The following is a 15518-nucleotide window of genomic DNA, read 5'->3' on the forward strand; positions in this document are numbered from 1 at the left end:
ACACTTGGGGCGCAGGGTGGGACCCCAGTCCCGCCCTCTCTTCTCATATTGTCATTTCTCCCCCCCCCACCACATCCATCCCCACTGGCCAGAACACAGACACATAGATTTGGACACATTTAATGGAAGGGTGCTATGAACAAGGAGACCCTTCCCTGGATTGGGGGGGGGGCGGTGGGGGAGGGGAGGCTTCACCTTTCAGACGCCCAGTTACGACCATCCCTCCCCCACAGCCTTGCCCTTCTGGAAGCTCAAGCCCTGGAGTCCTCCCCTCTTCTACCCTCCCCTCCCCCAACACCCCAGGTCCTGAATTCCAGATCAGACAGGTGCAAATGCATGCACACAACTTTATCTGTTAACGCGTACACACAGTGACATGCATCAAGAGGGACAGGCATGTGCAGAGAGCCACCTGCCACATGTGGTAAGCAGGACATCGCCGGAAACACTGGCCCTCATTCTCAGACACACAGATTCAGGGAAATGTGCAGAGTCAGCTGCACGATTAGCCACAATCGTGCCCCCATAAATGACAGCCACAAATGCACCCATCTATACAGAGCAGGACAGACCCTCTCGCTGTCACGGGCATATGTGCAAGGCTAGACATCTAGGGGCCTCCAGCCACACATGCACACAGACACGTGTCATGCACACCTCCAGAGACACACGGGCAAGCACACACTTGGGGAATCCGTACAAGGATGCTCGCCTGTGTAAGACGTTCACGCACAGGGAAACTTCAGCTCTGGTGATGCACACACACGTCCATACAACCCCCAGGCACCCCTTCCGTCCCATTCCTAACCCCATCCCCTCCCTTCCCCTCCCCTCTCACCTCCCTGGGCCAATCCCATCCATCAAGCTTCAGAAGCAAGTCAGCCAGCAGCCAGGGAGGGGAAAGGTGTCAGTGTGCCTCGTCCCCGCCCCCACCCCGCCTGGCCCAGCTCTGCCCGCCCCCCTCCCTACGCCAGCACAGGATGCATACACTTCTGCTGCACAGAGATATGGCACATAAAGGAGACCGGAGCCTCCAGCCAGCCATACACATGAGCTCCCTAGCCCCCCAGGCATCCCCACCTCGCCCCAATCCATTTCATTGGTTTCTGGCTACCCCAGAGCTGGGCAGTCTCAGTGGCTGCCAAGGACGCTTTGGGATTGGGCTATGTAGTCTGAAGCTAACTCTGCCTTCCCCCACCCCTGGATCAAACTTGAGAGGGAGCAGATTAGAAAGGGGGCTTAGAGGCGGTGGAAGTATTTAAAAGGCGGAGTGTAAGGGAGCTGGGGTGGGGGGGGCGCCCGAGGGTGTAAGGACATTTACCTTGGGGCATCAAAGCTGTCGTAGGAGCCCACGGTATAATGCCGGAATAGTCTCTTTGCCTTGTCACTTCGGCTTTCTGCAGGGGGACAAAGGATGACCTTGGACCTTCACTCTGGAAACCATGGGCCCCCCTCCTGGGGTCCTGACCCAAGCCTTCCCATCTACCTCCCAGCACCCCACCCCCATCAGGAGGGGGAAGGGAAGGGACATGAGAACCTAGAGTAAACCGGGGACAATTGGGGGTTCCTCGTTACCTTGCTTTGCCTCCTGGGAGCGGTTGGCCACCTCTTCCAGGCAGTCAGAGGGGAACCAGCCGACGCGACCTTTGACCTGGCCTTCCCAGAAGCCTCCTTCCCCAATGCTAAGCACTAGATGGGGAGCAGGGACATAGAAACATTTCTACATTTTTCTGCTGCCCACACCCCCACCCGCTCCCAACACTCGATGCACAGGCTTTCCAGAATTCTCAGCACCTAGCACAGAACCTGGCCCAAGGGCATCCTTAATAAATGTCCAAGGAAGGGGCAAGGGGGAAGGGGGAGATACAAATCATGTCGCTTCTGCAGACTAGCTTCCTGGACCCAGTGGGGACATCAAAATGGCACTGGGGCAAAGGGCTGTGTCCCACGACGTGGTCCTTGGAGGTTAGGGACGCGTCCACCACTGCTTCTCATCTCCCCTGGTAACCAGGCACAACTCAGTTATGCCCAAATTTCCCTAAACCCTCCTAGGCTCCTAGGTCAAGTTCTACACCCCCTTCACTGCCCCTGCCGCCTCCTGCAGTCTCCTTGCCACTTAATCTTTTGTCAGATGTTCCCAGACCCCTCCTTACATTTCCCTTTGCTTCCGCTGGCTCTAGAAGGGACACTAGAACCACCTCTTTCCTTCTCTCCACCGCTCGTTACTGGAGGCCACTTCCTGCCACCCTCACCCCCTAACCATCAAGCACACACTGACCGACAGCAAAGAGGGGCAGCAGGGGAAGCTAATGTTTATCCAGCTCTCGCTCGGGGCCAGGACCCTAAGTGGGGAGGGGACACTTTCATTCACCCCATCTTACTGGTGGAGAAACTGAGGCTCAGAGAGCCGAGGTCAACTGCTCAAGGTTTTGCAGCTTGCAGTCGACAGAGCCTGGATTTGAACACGGCGCTGTTTCCAGAGCTGATATTTTTAGTCATTCATGTTTTGCTACCTCTCTGTTCCAGCACTTTGCGGCTGCTGTTTCTGATGATGATGAGGGCAGTGGTAACAAGCCCAAAGTCATGCATCTCTCCAGCATCTTTCACAGCTCTGTTCCCACTCGGCCCTTCACATCCTTTGCTCACTTCATCCTTACACCTACCTGGTAGGTAACAACTGATTTCCCATTTCAAAGATGAAGTTGAAGCTAGAGCAGAACAATCTCTTGCCCAGGGATGGCTCAAGCCACGCTAGGATTGGGGTTGGGGCCATCTGACGCTTTTCCCTGCACAAAACACCTCCTCTGAGAGGGTCTGGGGAAACCAAATGGAGGAGATGCTCAAAGTCATGGAAGAGACCAGGAGATGTGTGTCAAGGCGTCTGGGTTCTTGGCTAGCTCTGCCATGTCTGGCTGGGTGGTCTTGGAATCAATCATTTGTTCACTGAACAAATATGTATTTAGTGCCAGTCATGAGTCAGACCTCAGGCTAGGAACTGGGTAGAGCTGTTGGACACACTAAATGTGGTTCCTGCCCTCACAGAGCTTCCAGACTGGCAGCCATTAGAGGTATAACTCTCCAAGTGACCCCATGATTGGAAATTGAGGTCAACGCTTGAGGGACAAAGGAAGGGGTATTTGGAGGAAGGCCAGATGGGAGTATATAAATCCTCTGGCAAAGGGGGACCACGAAGGTGTCTCAGAGGATGTGACATATAGGCTGAGACCTGAAGGATGCTAGGAGTACAGGAGGCAAAGGGAGGAAGGAAAGGTTCTGCAGGCAGAACAGCATGTGCAAAGGGTTCGTTGTGGAAAAGGACTTGGGGGGCTTCCCTGATGGCACAGTGGTTAAGAATCCGCCTGCCAATGCAGGGGACACGGGTTCGAGCCCTGGTCTGGGAAGATCCCACATGCCTCGGAGCAGCTAAGCCCGTGCACCACAACAGCCGAGCCTGCGCTCTAGAGCCCGCGAGCCACAACTATTGAGCCTGCATGCCACAACTACTGAAGCCCGCGCACCTAGAGCTCGTGCTCCGCAACAAGAGAGGCCACCGCAGTGAGAAGCCTGCGCACCTCAGCGAAGAGTGTCCCCCGCTCGCCACAACTAGAGAAAGCCTGTGTGCAGCAACAAAGACCCAACACAGCCAAAAATAAATAATAAATAAACTAAAACAAAAAAGAAAAAACAGACTTGGGGCATCTGAGGAATGGAGAGGAGGATGAGGTCCCTGGAACCCTGTGGGTGAAAGAAAGGGTAGCAAGAGGTGAGGGTGGTGGGCGGGCAGAGGAGGGGCTCGCAGGCCAGGCTCAGGCGCTAGGCTTTGGTTCTGAGAGCAGAGGGAACCTGCTACCTTTGCTGTGGCAAAGGTCAGTGACGTTGTGGATGTGGCTGTGCTTTGAGGCAATTAAGCATCTTTTAATGAAATGAAAGGATATGAAAACAGGGCAATGCATAGAATTGCTGGGCTTGACATTCAAAAAGACACATGGAAGATACAGCCCATGGCCCTCTGCCTGTGCGAAGGTCCCTCACACTTGGCCTCAGCTTCCCTTTCTTCTTTTGCATCCTTCAAAGCACAGACCTGACCCCCGCCCCAGACACCCCCGCCACACACAAACATACACACCCATACACTTGCTCCCCAGGCACGGTGCCTCCAGAGGCACTGCCCCTGCCTCCCACAGTTAACTCGGGCATTTGGTCATTCATCCATTCATCCCTTCACTCAGCAGGTGTGCACTGAGGCTTCCTGTGTGCTGGGTCACTAAACTGGGCCCTGGTGACCCAGCCCCTGGTGACATGTGACCTTGTCTTCAGGAACTCAGGCGATAGGGAGACAGACTACAAAAGAGATGCAATTACACAACCTGCCTGATACTCTGATCCCTGCACATGCTTCGAGGCCCACTTAAAACTCTGTCTCCTTTGGGAGGACACCCCCCTCCCCCAGCTTCCTCGGTGCCCAGGGTCTCTCTCTTCTAAGTGCCCGTAGTGGGGGTCGCTTATGGTAGTGACAGCTTGCGCTTATTATGTGAGAATCACTGTTCTAAGGGCTTTACAAGAACTGACTCTAATCCTCGCAAGGGTCCCATTGTACAGACAAGGAAACTGAGGCCCAGAGAAGTCACTCACCTGAGGTCACCCCGCTAAGAAGTGGTGGAGCTGGGATTTGAACCCGATCAGCCTGGCTCTCAACCACTACGCTACTTGGCTCCTCTGCAAGCCTAGAGTCGGGCAAAGAATTGCTCCCCCATCTCGAATTAACTACTGCAGGGCACTTCCTGTCTCCAAAGCACCATCCTGTCCAAGAACACGCATCCACGGCCCTGCGAGGGGCAAAGTCTGCACGTGGGGGATACTGGCATGGTTTTACAGATGAAGACAGGAAAACCGAAGAGAGGCAAAGCCCCATGACAGCAGCCTCTATTTAGGGAGCCCTCAGCACGGACCGGGCTTCGCACACTGGCCGTCTCATCAGAGCCCGGGGAAGTAGGCACCCCCCCGTGTCTCAGATGAGAAGTCCTGGCAGAGGCAGGAGGTAAAGTCAAGGCGGCGTGGCCTCACTCTCCAAACACGGTAGCGGGAAAGACCCTGGGCTCAGCTTGGGGACCTCAGGCAAGTCATTTCACCCATGTGAGCCCCTGCTCCGTCAGCTGTACGATGGGCTCCTGACAGCTGCCTGGAAGGGCGGTCGGGAGCGAGACGGGACCTCGCAGGGGAAGCGCTCCGGCCGTGCCCGCTGGCGTCAGCTTCCCACAAATGCTCATCGCCCCTCTCTTGCCCGGACACCACTGCCTGATGGCCTCATCCCAGCTACGCTCTATGCTCCTCCGAGGCGGAAGGGGCATCTAGGTCTCTCTGAGGTCGCCGGCGTTCACTGGACATTCTAGGTGCTGGAGAACTGTTTGTCACTGACCCTTCCTGAAGGGTTAGTTCACCTGCCTGACCCTTGTCCACAGCCCAGCCGGGCCCTGCCCCTTTACCTTTGATCTTCTCGCCCTTGCTCAGGGAGATCTCCCCCTCGGCTTGGGCCTGGTAGGACTTCACAGCCATGAAGGAACGTCCGGGGACCGCTGAGTAGAGCTTCCGGCGTCTCCCGCGGCTGCCCAGGGAGCCCCCGGGGCCCCCGGAGCCCCCTGTGCCCCCAGCTGGCCCTTCCCGGGGTGTCCCGCTGGAGCTGCATACACAGAGGGTGTGAGAGGCAGGGGAGAGTGGAGGGAGGGGGCACCTCTGGGAGAACAGGGGTCCTTGGGTGGGGGGGAGATGGAGCATCCGAGTGGGAGGGGCTCTGAGTGCCTTTTCCGGCCCTGGCGTCCTCAGGGAAAGAGGGCACCTGGGGGGTCCCCCTGTCGGGCTGCCGTTGCCCCTGGCTCCAGCCCTCTTTCCTGCCTCCTGGCTTCCAGCTCTGTCCCCTCCCACGGTCCTGCATGCCCTGCCTGATGCAGCTTCCTGAAGCTGAGCTCTGACTGTGTCATCCCTGGCTCACGAGCCTTCAGCGACTCCCAGCTTCCTCCTGGGTTGAGTCCAACTCCTCTGCCTGCCATCCCCAACCCGCCATGATCTTCCTCCCGCCCACGTCCTCAGGACAGGCTGGCCAGCCTCAGCACCCCCTTCCCGTCCTCCTCTAGCCAGCCTGGCCTCTTTACCCCAGCATGCCCCCTGCCCATCCTCCCCACCTCTGGTCTCATCTCCAAGCTTGGAAACTCCTCCCCGACTCCCTCGCCCACCCCCTCTCTGTTTGGCTTCCCCTCACCTTGCCCAGTCTTTCTGTCTGTCCAACATTTCTTTGGGGCACCTCCCGCCCAGGCCCATGGAGCAGGTGCTCAGCTAAACGTTGGTGCACTTGGACATGGGTGCAAGACTGTGGCTCACGATGCCCTCACCTCCTCAAGGGTGAGGAGAGGGATCTGGTAGTCTAAGGTTGGGACCAGTGAGGTGGATGGATGGGGGACCAGCCATATGTGGGACAGGAGGAAGGCAGCTGGGCTGGCCCGGGGTGGGGCACGGAGCTGTGGCTCTGGGGAAGGGATCTGGCTGGGGTGGGGTCTGTGGCATCAGGGCTGAGCCCTCCCCTACCTGGGCCGTCCACGGGGCTGCCTCTTGGCCTCCTCGGGGTGCCTCCCTCGGGATGGGGAGCGGGCCCGGGCGCCCCGGGGGCTGCTGGCACTTCGGAGGGTCCCACTGCTGAGCTTGGTGCTGGGGGCCGAGGGCTGCGACTGGCCCTGGGGCCCTGAGGTAGGGCCGGGGGCCCCGGCAGACGAGGTCCCCGGGGCGGCGAACACCATCCAGTCAGGCAGGGCCATGCTGGTATCACTGTTGGCCCGCAGCAGCGCGGGGGGCACCGTCAGCCCCACGCCGGGGGGTCCCCGTCGCCGGGCTGCGTACTTGGGGGACTCCTGGAAGGGCACTGAGGGGGCATGGTGGCAGGAGGGCAGAGGGAGGCAGAGGCAGGTGGGGAGGGCATATGGGCGAGAGATGGTGGGAGGGAGCGTGAGGGGAGAAAGACAGAGATAAGAAAGAGTGGGGTGCCTGGAACCCCACCCCTGCCGCCGCTCAGGTGTATTGGATCCCATCCTGGCCCGCAAATCAGGTTCGCTGACTCCCCAATCCCACCACGCACCCCCCAGGCCCCCAGCTTCTCCCCTTAGCTCACTCACCCACGTCCTGTTCTCGATGGTTTCGGATCAGCTCCCCAAGTTCAAAATTCCCAGCAATCACTGCCACCTGGCGGGGGTGGGTGGGTACAGGGAGCCCAAGGAGGAGAGAGAACGAGACAGAGAGAGAGGGAAGAAGCAGGAAACACTGTGAGGTCTCTGGCCAGCTGTCCCCCCACACCTTCACCCTGTAACTTCGTCCTTCCTCCTCTCCCAGACCAAGTCTCCCACCTCCCTTACCCCCTCTGTGTTCTTCGTGCCCCCTCCCAACCAGCCCCGACAGCCCCAGACCTGGAAGGGGGTCTGGCCGCTGTTATTCTTCACATCCTTGTCAGCTCCTCGATAGAGGAGGATCCTAGCACAGGTCTCCTGATGGTCAGTGGCACAGGGTGAAAGGAAAAAAAAAAAAAAAAAACAGTTAAGGTCACCATGAGTGGACACAGACACTGTGCTAAGAACTTCCAGAACCATCTGATGGAAACCCGTCCTGCCCCGGACAGCAGCCACTTGCCCTTTAAATGTGGCCGGTCCAAACTGAGAGGTGCTGTGCTTACAAAATACACACCGGATTTCAAGGACTTGGCATGAAAAAGGTAATTTAAACATCTCTAATATTTTTTTTTCATTTTTTAAAAAGTCCTTATTGAATTTGTTAAAATATTGCTTCTGATTTATGTTTTGGTTCCTCGGCCACAAGGCATGTGGGATCTTAGCTCCCAGACCAGGGATCGAACCCACACCCCCTGCATTGGAAGGAGAAGTCTCAACCACTGGATCACCAGGGAAGTCCCTCTAATAATTTTTATACTGATTACACATTGAAAGGATATTTTGGATACACTGGGTTAAGTAAAATATGCTACTAAAATTAATGTCACCTGTTTGTTTTTTCCTTTTTTTAAAAGTGGCTCCTGAGACATTTAAAATTACACGTGACTTAGATTTTAGCCTATCGGACAGCACTAACCTAAACCAGGGGTTTTCTTTATTATTATTATTATTTTATTGAAGTATAGTTGATTTACTACGTTGTGTTAATTACTGCTGTACAGCAAAGTGATTCAGTTCAGTTACACACACACACATATCCTTTTGTAAAATTATATTCTTTTCCATTATAGTTTATCATAGGAGACTGACTATAGTTCTCGTGCTATACAGTAAGACCTTGTTGTTTATCCATTTTATATATAGCAGTTTGCATCTGCTAACCCCAACCTCCCAATCAGGGGTTTTCATCTTCAGCACTACTGGCATTTAGGGCCCAGACAAGTTTTTGTAGCGGGGGTGGAGGTGGTGGTGTGTGTCATCCTGCGCATTGTAGGGCTTTGAGCAGCATCCCTGGGCTCTACCACTAGATGCCAGTAGCACTCCCCTCCCCAGTCATGACAACCAAGAATGTCTGCAGACATTGCCAAATGTCCCCTCGGAGGCAGAAGCCCAGTTTGAGAGCCACTAATTCAAACCTCTTGGAGGGCTTACTATGTTGCATGTCTGGTGCTCAGCACTTTTGAGGAGGTAGCCACCGAAGGGCCCAACAATTCCAAGAGATGGAAATTATTGTCCCCATTTTACAGATGAGGAAACTAAGGCTTCAAAAGTAGCTCAAGGTCGTGTGGCTGGTGATGATCAGCACTCGGATTTGAACCCAGCTTTTTCTGACTCCCAAGCCTTTGCTCTAATCACACACTCTGCTAGACCCAGAAGGAAGGGGGCAGTGTGGCCAGGGTCGGGCAGTGGGGGAAGGGATGTCATCCACATCCAGATCAATTCCTTACCAATGTCAATCACAACATGTCACTCTCTCTCACGCTTTGGGTCAGACCCAATGTCTTTGCCCTGGCCTAGGAGGTCCCTGCTGATCTGCCTGCCCTGCCCCCCCACCCCCCAGCCTCACCAACTTCATCTTCTACCACTTTTCCTTGCTCCCCATGCTCCAGCCACACTGGCCTCCTTACTCTGACAAGCACACTCCTGCCCCAGGGCCTTTGCACCTGCTGCTTCCTCTGCTTGGAATTCTCTGCCCCTAGATCTCTGTACAGCTCACTTTCTCACTTTCCCACTTGATTCATGTTTTTGCTCAGATGCCACTTCTTCAGAAAAGGTCCCTCTGACTATCCTGTGGAAAATAACCCCTTGCCCTGTTCCCTGCTTTATTTTAATTTACATGATACCTGCTATGTGCCGGGCATTCTTCTAAGCCAGAATTAACTCATTTTCCTCATAACACTGCCTCCCTGAAATTATATTTCTATTTTATTCGTCTCTAGCATCTCTCCCCCACTACATTGTCCGTTTCAGAGAGGCATGGTTTTGTCTGTGGCACCCACCACCTGGCATAGTGCTTGGCCCGTAAGAGCTGTTCGATAAACACTTGCTGGATGAGGGAACGTCCTCTCCCTTCATCTTGGCCTGGCCAAACGCAACCTGGCCCCCAGCTCAGCTCCACTCCAGATCCCCAAGATGCGAATTTAACCAGAATTCACAAAACACCTGCTTGGTCTCACCCTCTTCACGTGACAAACCCATCAAGGATGCTTGTACGGGTCCATCCTACAGGACAGGCTCAGAGAGGGCAAATCCATGGCCAAGGTCACACAGCCAGTCAGTGGGGCAGCTAGGACTCAAACCAAGCCTTCTAATCTTAGTGCTCATCTATCTCCTGTGAAAGCACAACTCCGATTGCCCAAGTCCAGTGGTCCTCCGACTGGACAGCAAAGTTAGCCTGGTTCGTTTTCTGGATGTGTTTGTGAGTGCGAGTGTGTGTGTCCATGTGTGCACGTGCTGTCTCCCCAGCTAGACTGTAAATTAGTGCCGTGTGTGTTTTTGCATATCTGCCAGCCCCCACTGCCGCCTTGCCTAGCACAGGCCCAGAGCATCTTTCAGCTTAACCAGCAATTCACTACTCTCCTAGAGAACCTCATATTTACTGGTGTACTAGCACTTATCTCACTGTATTGCAATTATTTGTTTACACATCTGCCTCTTCACCAGACTGTGAACTCCCCCCACCCTCCCGAGGACAGGCGCCGTGCGGTGTCTGATTCATCTCACAATCGGGCACACAGTAGGTGCTCAAGAAATGTGCACGGAAAGGATGAGGATGGGGGATGTGGCGCTGAGTCATTCAAAATTCAATTCGTTCGTCATTCATTCATTCATGGAGTCATTCAATCTATCTCGAAGCAAATACCTGTTGAATGTTCTGAGTTGGGTGCTGTGCGTGGTCTTGGGGGAAATTCAAGGCATCTGATCCATCATTCATTCAATCATTCATTCAACAAAGATACATCTAAGCCTACTATATTCTGGGGCCTTGGGACAGAGCGATTGATCAGACTTAGGCCCTACCCCTGAGGAGCTCACAGCCCGGACAGGGGCCTGATCTTCACCACCAGAGGCTAGATGGGCAAACCAGGAGGCCAGAGGGGCAGAGAGGGAGGAAATCTTTCAGACCCAGCTCTGGGCCTTGGGAAGCTTAAAGTCTGGGAGGGAAGACAAGGGGAGAGAAAGTCGGAAAAGAACTTGCATTTGTCAAGCATCTATTTGCTAAGCACCATGCCGAGAGCAAGCAAAACATTCACACCCTTGATCCTTTGCAACGTAGGTGTTACTGACCCATTTCACAGATGAGAAAGGAGAAGCACAAGGTGGGGAAATGGCTGGCTCATCTGACCCGCTTAGAGTAATTGTTCCCTCTGTATAACTATATACATGCTACATTTTCCCTATTCAGATTACTGAATTACTGATTCCCTATTCAGAGGTAATGGTTTCTGTCTCCTGACCTCATCCTGATTGATAATGGAAATGATAATGATAATAATAATACTTATTTTTATAGCTGCCTTCTGGGGATGAGCACTTAATACACAGGATCTTTCATCCCCTTCAATCAGCTGACATTATTCCCATTTCGGAGAGCAGGATGGAACCTCAGAGAGGGGACGGGACTTGTTTGGGGCATCCTGGCCTGTGCACAGGCTACTGAGTCAGAAAATCCAGACACGAGGCCCGTGTCAGGGAGTAGGAAAGACAGATGCACTGGCGGTGGGTGGGGGCGGGGAAGTGACGGCAATCTGACAAACTCTGAGTTCTCCCTCTGCGGGCGCAGAGCAGACTGCTTGCTGCCACAAGGCAGCACGTGGCTACCTGCCACATCCTGGCACTGCAAGTTCTGATGAAGCAGAAGGGACTGGGGCTGTTCTGGAAGACTTCCTGGAGGAGGGGGAAGAGGCTGATGGATCAGCCACAGCATGCCAGGCCCTGGCCTCCGAAGTCCTTGCAGCAACCGTCTAAGGGCAGGGAGCCTTGGGAAGCAGGTGGGGAGACTGAGGCACCGGAGGCAGGGGCTGACCTGCCCAGGATCGCCTGGTGCACAGGTGGCAAAGTGGCCGGGGTCAGCAGGCTAAGAGCCTCGGCTCTTGCCAACCCAACTGGCCATTACATCACAGCTGGAGTGGGTACGTGAGACCCGCCCCCCCAGCCAGTTCTTTACTGCTCACCTCCACTCACAACTCCTGAACTGCGGACTGTCCACCCAGCCCTGAATTGCTACAACTTGCGACACACTCTTGTCCCCTTCAGGGGTTGTGGTTCGGCCTCTCCCCTGTCCCCTGCAGTGGGTGGTGCTCCACTGGCAGCTGAATGGAGACCCATTAGAAATAGGACCCTCAGGGAATAACACATACACGCTACTATATGTAAAATAGGTCATCAACAAGGACCTACTGTATAGCACAGGAACTCTACTCAGTATTCTGTAATAACCTATATGGGAGAAGAATTTGAAAAAGAAGGGATGCATGTCTACGGATAACTGACTCGCTTTGCTGTACACCTGAAACGAACACAACATTGAACGTCTGCTCTACTCAGATATAAAATAGAAATTAAAAATAAAAGAAATAGGACCCTTGGAGTTTCTTGCATTTCCAGGAGCAATCCCGACTCTCTCCCCTCTGGTTTTCTGGCACAGGCTATGCCCTCTGCCTGGACACCCTTCCTGCCCTCTTCTACTTGGCCAACTCCTCATCTTCGCACCGACGGCACATCTTCCAGTGACCCACCCTCACCCCAGCCCCAAGGCCAAGCCCAGATGTGGGCTCCCACAGGGACCTGGATCCCCGGTGACCGCCCTCTGAACACTCGGGATCATAACGGCAGGGTGTGTCCCTTGATGGAGGGGCTGCCTGTCTTAATCACTACTGTGTCCTCAGCACCCAGGTCTGAGCCTGACACAGGGAAGGTGTTCAGGAAATATCTGCTGAATGAATGAATGAAATAGTGAAAGAACAGAGGGCACAGGGAGGCTGGGAGGCTGAAGTCAGGAGGAGGGCCGGGGGCGGGTGCTGCAGGGCAGACCTTATTGTAGAGGGCGCAGATGTGCAGGGCCGTGTTCCCCGAGGCGTTCTGGGCTCCAGGCTCAGCCCCATAGAAGAGCAGGTGTTCCAGGTGCTGAGAATGGCCCCTCTGGCAGGCCTGGAGAGGATTGGGAGCGGAGGAGGCTGGAACAGACCCACCTGGCCATGGCATCTGTCTGTCTCCTTCACCTCGAGGTCAGGAAGCTGTGCATCCACCTCCCCCTCTCCTTTCAACCCCCATTCCTGCTTAGGAACTCGTGCTGCCAGCTTCACAAGTCATTCCAAGGCCCAGGGCTCTGGGCTGGCTCCTCGGGAGGGTCGAGAGGCCATCCCCACTCATCTCAGGGATCGAGGTTTCCAGGTCTCAAGCCATCCCCTTTAGGGTCCCGGTGTTGACACCCTCATCTTTTCCTCTTTGGGGACCATGCTACTCCCACCCCTCCCCTCTGTGAGGACCCCAGCATCTGGAGCCCTCTAGCTGCTTGGACTGGGGTCCCTGATCCCTGGCGCCCTCAGGGTCCAGCAACCACCCATGCAGCCCCCAGCCCCTCCTGGCCAAGTCAGGAGCACCTGGTGGATCTCCTGCCAGCCGTTCTCATCAGCTATGCCCAGCTGGGCCCTGTTGTACAGGAGTAGCTCACAGCAGCGGGGGTCGCCCCCCACCATAGCCGTATGGAACAGAGGCGTCAGCCCCCGGCGGTCCTTGTAGTTGGGGGAACCCCCAAGATCCAGGAGCGCCTAGGAAGGGAAAAAAGAAGACAGTCAGACAAGTACTGGCTCATGCTGAAGGGCCAGTGGGGAGGGGAGTCCTGGGTAACCCACACTGGCCAATGCCAGAGCTGGTTCTGCCATGATGCCCTTGAGCGACCTTGATACTGGTCCTTCCCCTCAGAGCCTCTCATCCCTGTGAACCATGAAGGGATGGGGAAGATGCCTCCAGAGAACCCTCCCACTCTGAAATCCTGCCCAACCTTCCCACATGGGTGACGACGTTCCGTAAGCCATTGAAGGAGCCTAATGCCTCAGTGCCCACCTACTCTCAAACCAGCAGGCTGGTTTGGGGGCAAATGAGAGAACGGAGTCTGGATGCAGGATGGTCCCTGGCTGGGTGGGAGGTGTTATTAGGACCAGGATCCCGAGGATGAGGCACAGAAGGAAGTCTGGGAGGGGGCAAGCTTGGGTTAAAGCCACTTGGGCCAGCCTCACAGGGGCTGGGGGCTCGGGGGCAGGGAGTGGTCCCACTCAAGTAACAGCTCTGGGCCTGGAAGGCGTGTTTGCTGGCGGCAGCCCTGCGTGAGGAAAGTCTGCAGTGGCACTGTCCAACAGAACATCCGCAACATTTGTGGTGATGGAAATAGTCTACAACCGCACGATCCAGTATGGCAGCCACGTGTGGGCTACTGAGTGCTTGAATGTGGCTAGTAAGCCTGAGAAACGGAAGTTTTCATTTTACAGCATTTGAATCCATTGACATCTACACAGCCCCATGTGGTTGGTGGCTGCTGGATTGGACAGCGCAGGCCTGGGGGGTAGGGGTGGGGTGCGAGCAGGTGCGGGGTCTGGGGGAGGGGTGTACATAAAGAGGGTCTGTCGATTCCAGGGCTGTAAGGCAGACCTTTGTGGCCGGTGTTTAGGGATCTTCAAGAAAGGGTTGGAGAAAGCAAAAGAGGCTCCGTTAAGCTGGAGAATCTATGAATCCTGGTGGTTATCAAGAGCTTTGGGGGCGGTCTAGCCTGACCTGTGTATGAAGATGGATCAAGTGCCCTTGGGTGGGGGGAAAAGAAGACCGTTTTAAAATTAGACCGGGCGAGCTGACTCCGTGTATGTATTTTGAGGGTCTACGAGGTTCGTCAATTTGGGAAGGCACATTCTAGACGCTTCACTGGAGGAGGGGGTCGTGAGAGAAGGGGGTGTGTTTGGGGGATGAGCTGCTAGGTTGGAAAGGGTAGATGGAGGGGCTGAGGGCCAGTGTCTGGAGGAGGCAGATGAAGGAGCTGTGTCTGCAGGGTGTGTATGGAGGAGGGTCTATATCTGGGGGCACAGCAGGGAGCTCACTCTGCATTTTAAAGGTCACCAGGAGAGTCTACACTCAGGGAGACAGAGGTAGGTGTTGGTGTAGAGCTGGGTCAGAGGGAATGGAGAAGTTCTGGGTGTCAGGAAATTAACATGACCGACCTGCGTGTAGGGCAAGGGTCCACGTGACCATCAACTACAGCTGATCATGAGCCCTGAGCTGGGGTGGGTGGGCGCTCCTGGAGGTCCCAGGAGGGTATCAGATTCAGTCAGAGGAGTAGCAATGGAGGAGAGGTGGAGGAAGGGTCTGGGTCAGTTGGCCCAATGCAGTCTGGGCGAGAAACGTGGTAATTTGGGGGTGCCTCTGAGCTCTGGGGAGGGTCCCGGGAGGATCTGGCACCTCACCGTGAGAGCGAGGCAGTGACGGGCACACGCGGCCTTGTGTAGCGCTGTCATGCCATCCCGGGCCCGGAAGTCGATGTGGGCCCCGCCCAGGCACAGGGTTCGAATCACCTCTACAGAGCCTTCTGTCTGGGCAGCCAGCGTCAGGGGGGTCTCTGGTGGTGGTGGGGGCACGGGAAAGGCCAGTCACATGCAGCCCCTAGGCCTTGTTCTTGACTCTTCAGCCCTCCCAAAGCGCCCGGCCCCCACCCTACCTCCTGAATCCGAGTCATGATAATTGGGGTCCAGCCCCTTGTCCAGCAGCCGTGCCACCTTATCGGATGTCCCAAGCTGCACGTACTCCAGGAACTTCTTCAACCCCGTCTGAGGCATAGACAAGAGAGAGAAGACAGGCCGGTCAGGGAGGAAGGGAGCAAAGCTGGGTTCTGGAGCAGGGCTGTCCAGTGGAAATACACAGGATGCCACACAGATCATTGAAAAGTCCCTAGTAGCCGCCATTTTTGTTTTTTTTAAAAAGGAAGGGGAACTTTCAACTACATTGAAATTCACTTTAATGACCTCTTTTTAATCTACTACATCTACAATG

The 15518-nt window shown here is 55.2% G+C and overlaps 1 protein-coding gene across 7 annotated transcripts in view; it reads right to left on the bottom strand.

Moving 5' to 3' along the window:
• The window catches only part of SHANK1 (SH3 and multiple ankyrin repeat domains 1), a 47183-nt gene that overhangs the window by 26389 nt on the left and 5276 nt on the right, over positions 1-15518 (bottom strand). For all 7 annotated transcript variants that reach the window (XR_014292143.1, XR_014292144.1, XM_082606209.1 and 4 more), the window contains 10 exons: positions 15187-15295; positions 14936-15087; positions 13088-13255; positions 12519-12635; positions 7446-7523; positions 7158-7224; positions 6577-6907; positions 5484-5677; positions 1576-1689; positions 1322-1397 (listed from right to left, as the gene is read on the bottom strand). Coding sequence is in view for 5 of the 7 variants with exons in the window: in XM_082606209.1 (XP_082462335.1) it covers positions 1322-1397; positions 1576-1689; positions 5484-5677; positions 6577-6907; positions 7158-7224; positions 7446-7523; positions 12519-12635; positions 13088-13255; positions 14936-15087; positions 15187-15295 (1406 nt within the window). In the remaining 2 variants the exon portion in view is untranslated. The remainder of the gene's footprint in view (positions 1-1321; positions 1398-1575; positions 1690-5483; positions 5678-6576; positions 6908-7157; positions 7225-7445; positions 7524-12518; positions 12636-13087; positions 13256-14935; positions 15088-15186; positions 15296-15518) is intronic.

Source organism: Mesoplodon mirus (assembly GCF_964341445.2).
Source record: "Mesoplodon mirus genome assembly, chromosome: 19".
Lineage (NCBI taxonomy): Eukaryota > Metazoa > Chordata > Mammalia > Artiodactyla > Ziphiidae > Mesoplodon > Mesoplodon mirus.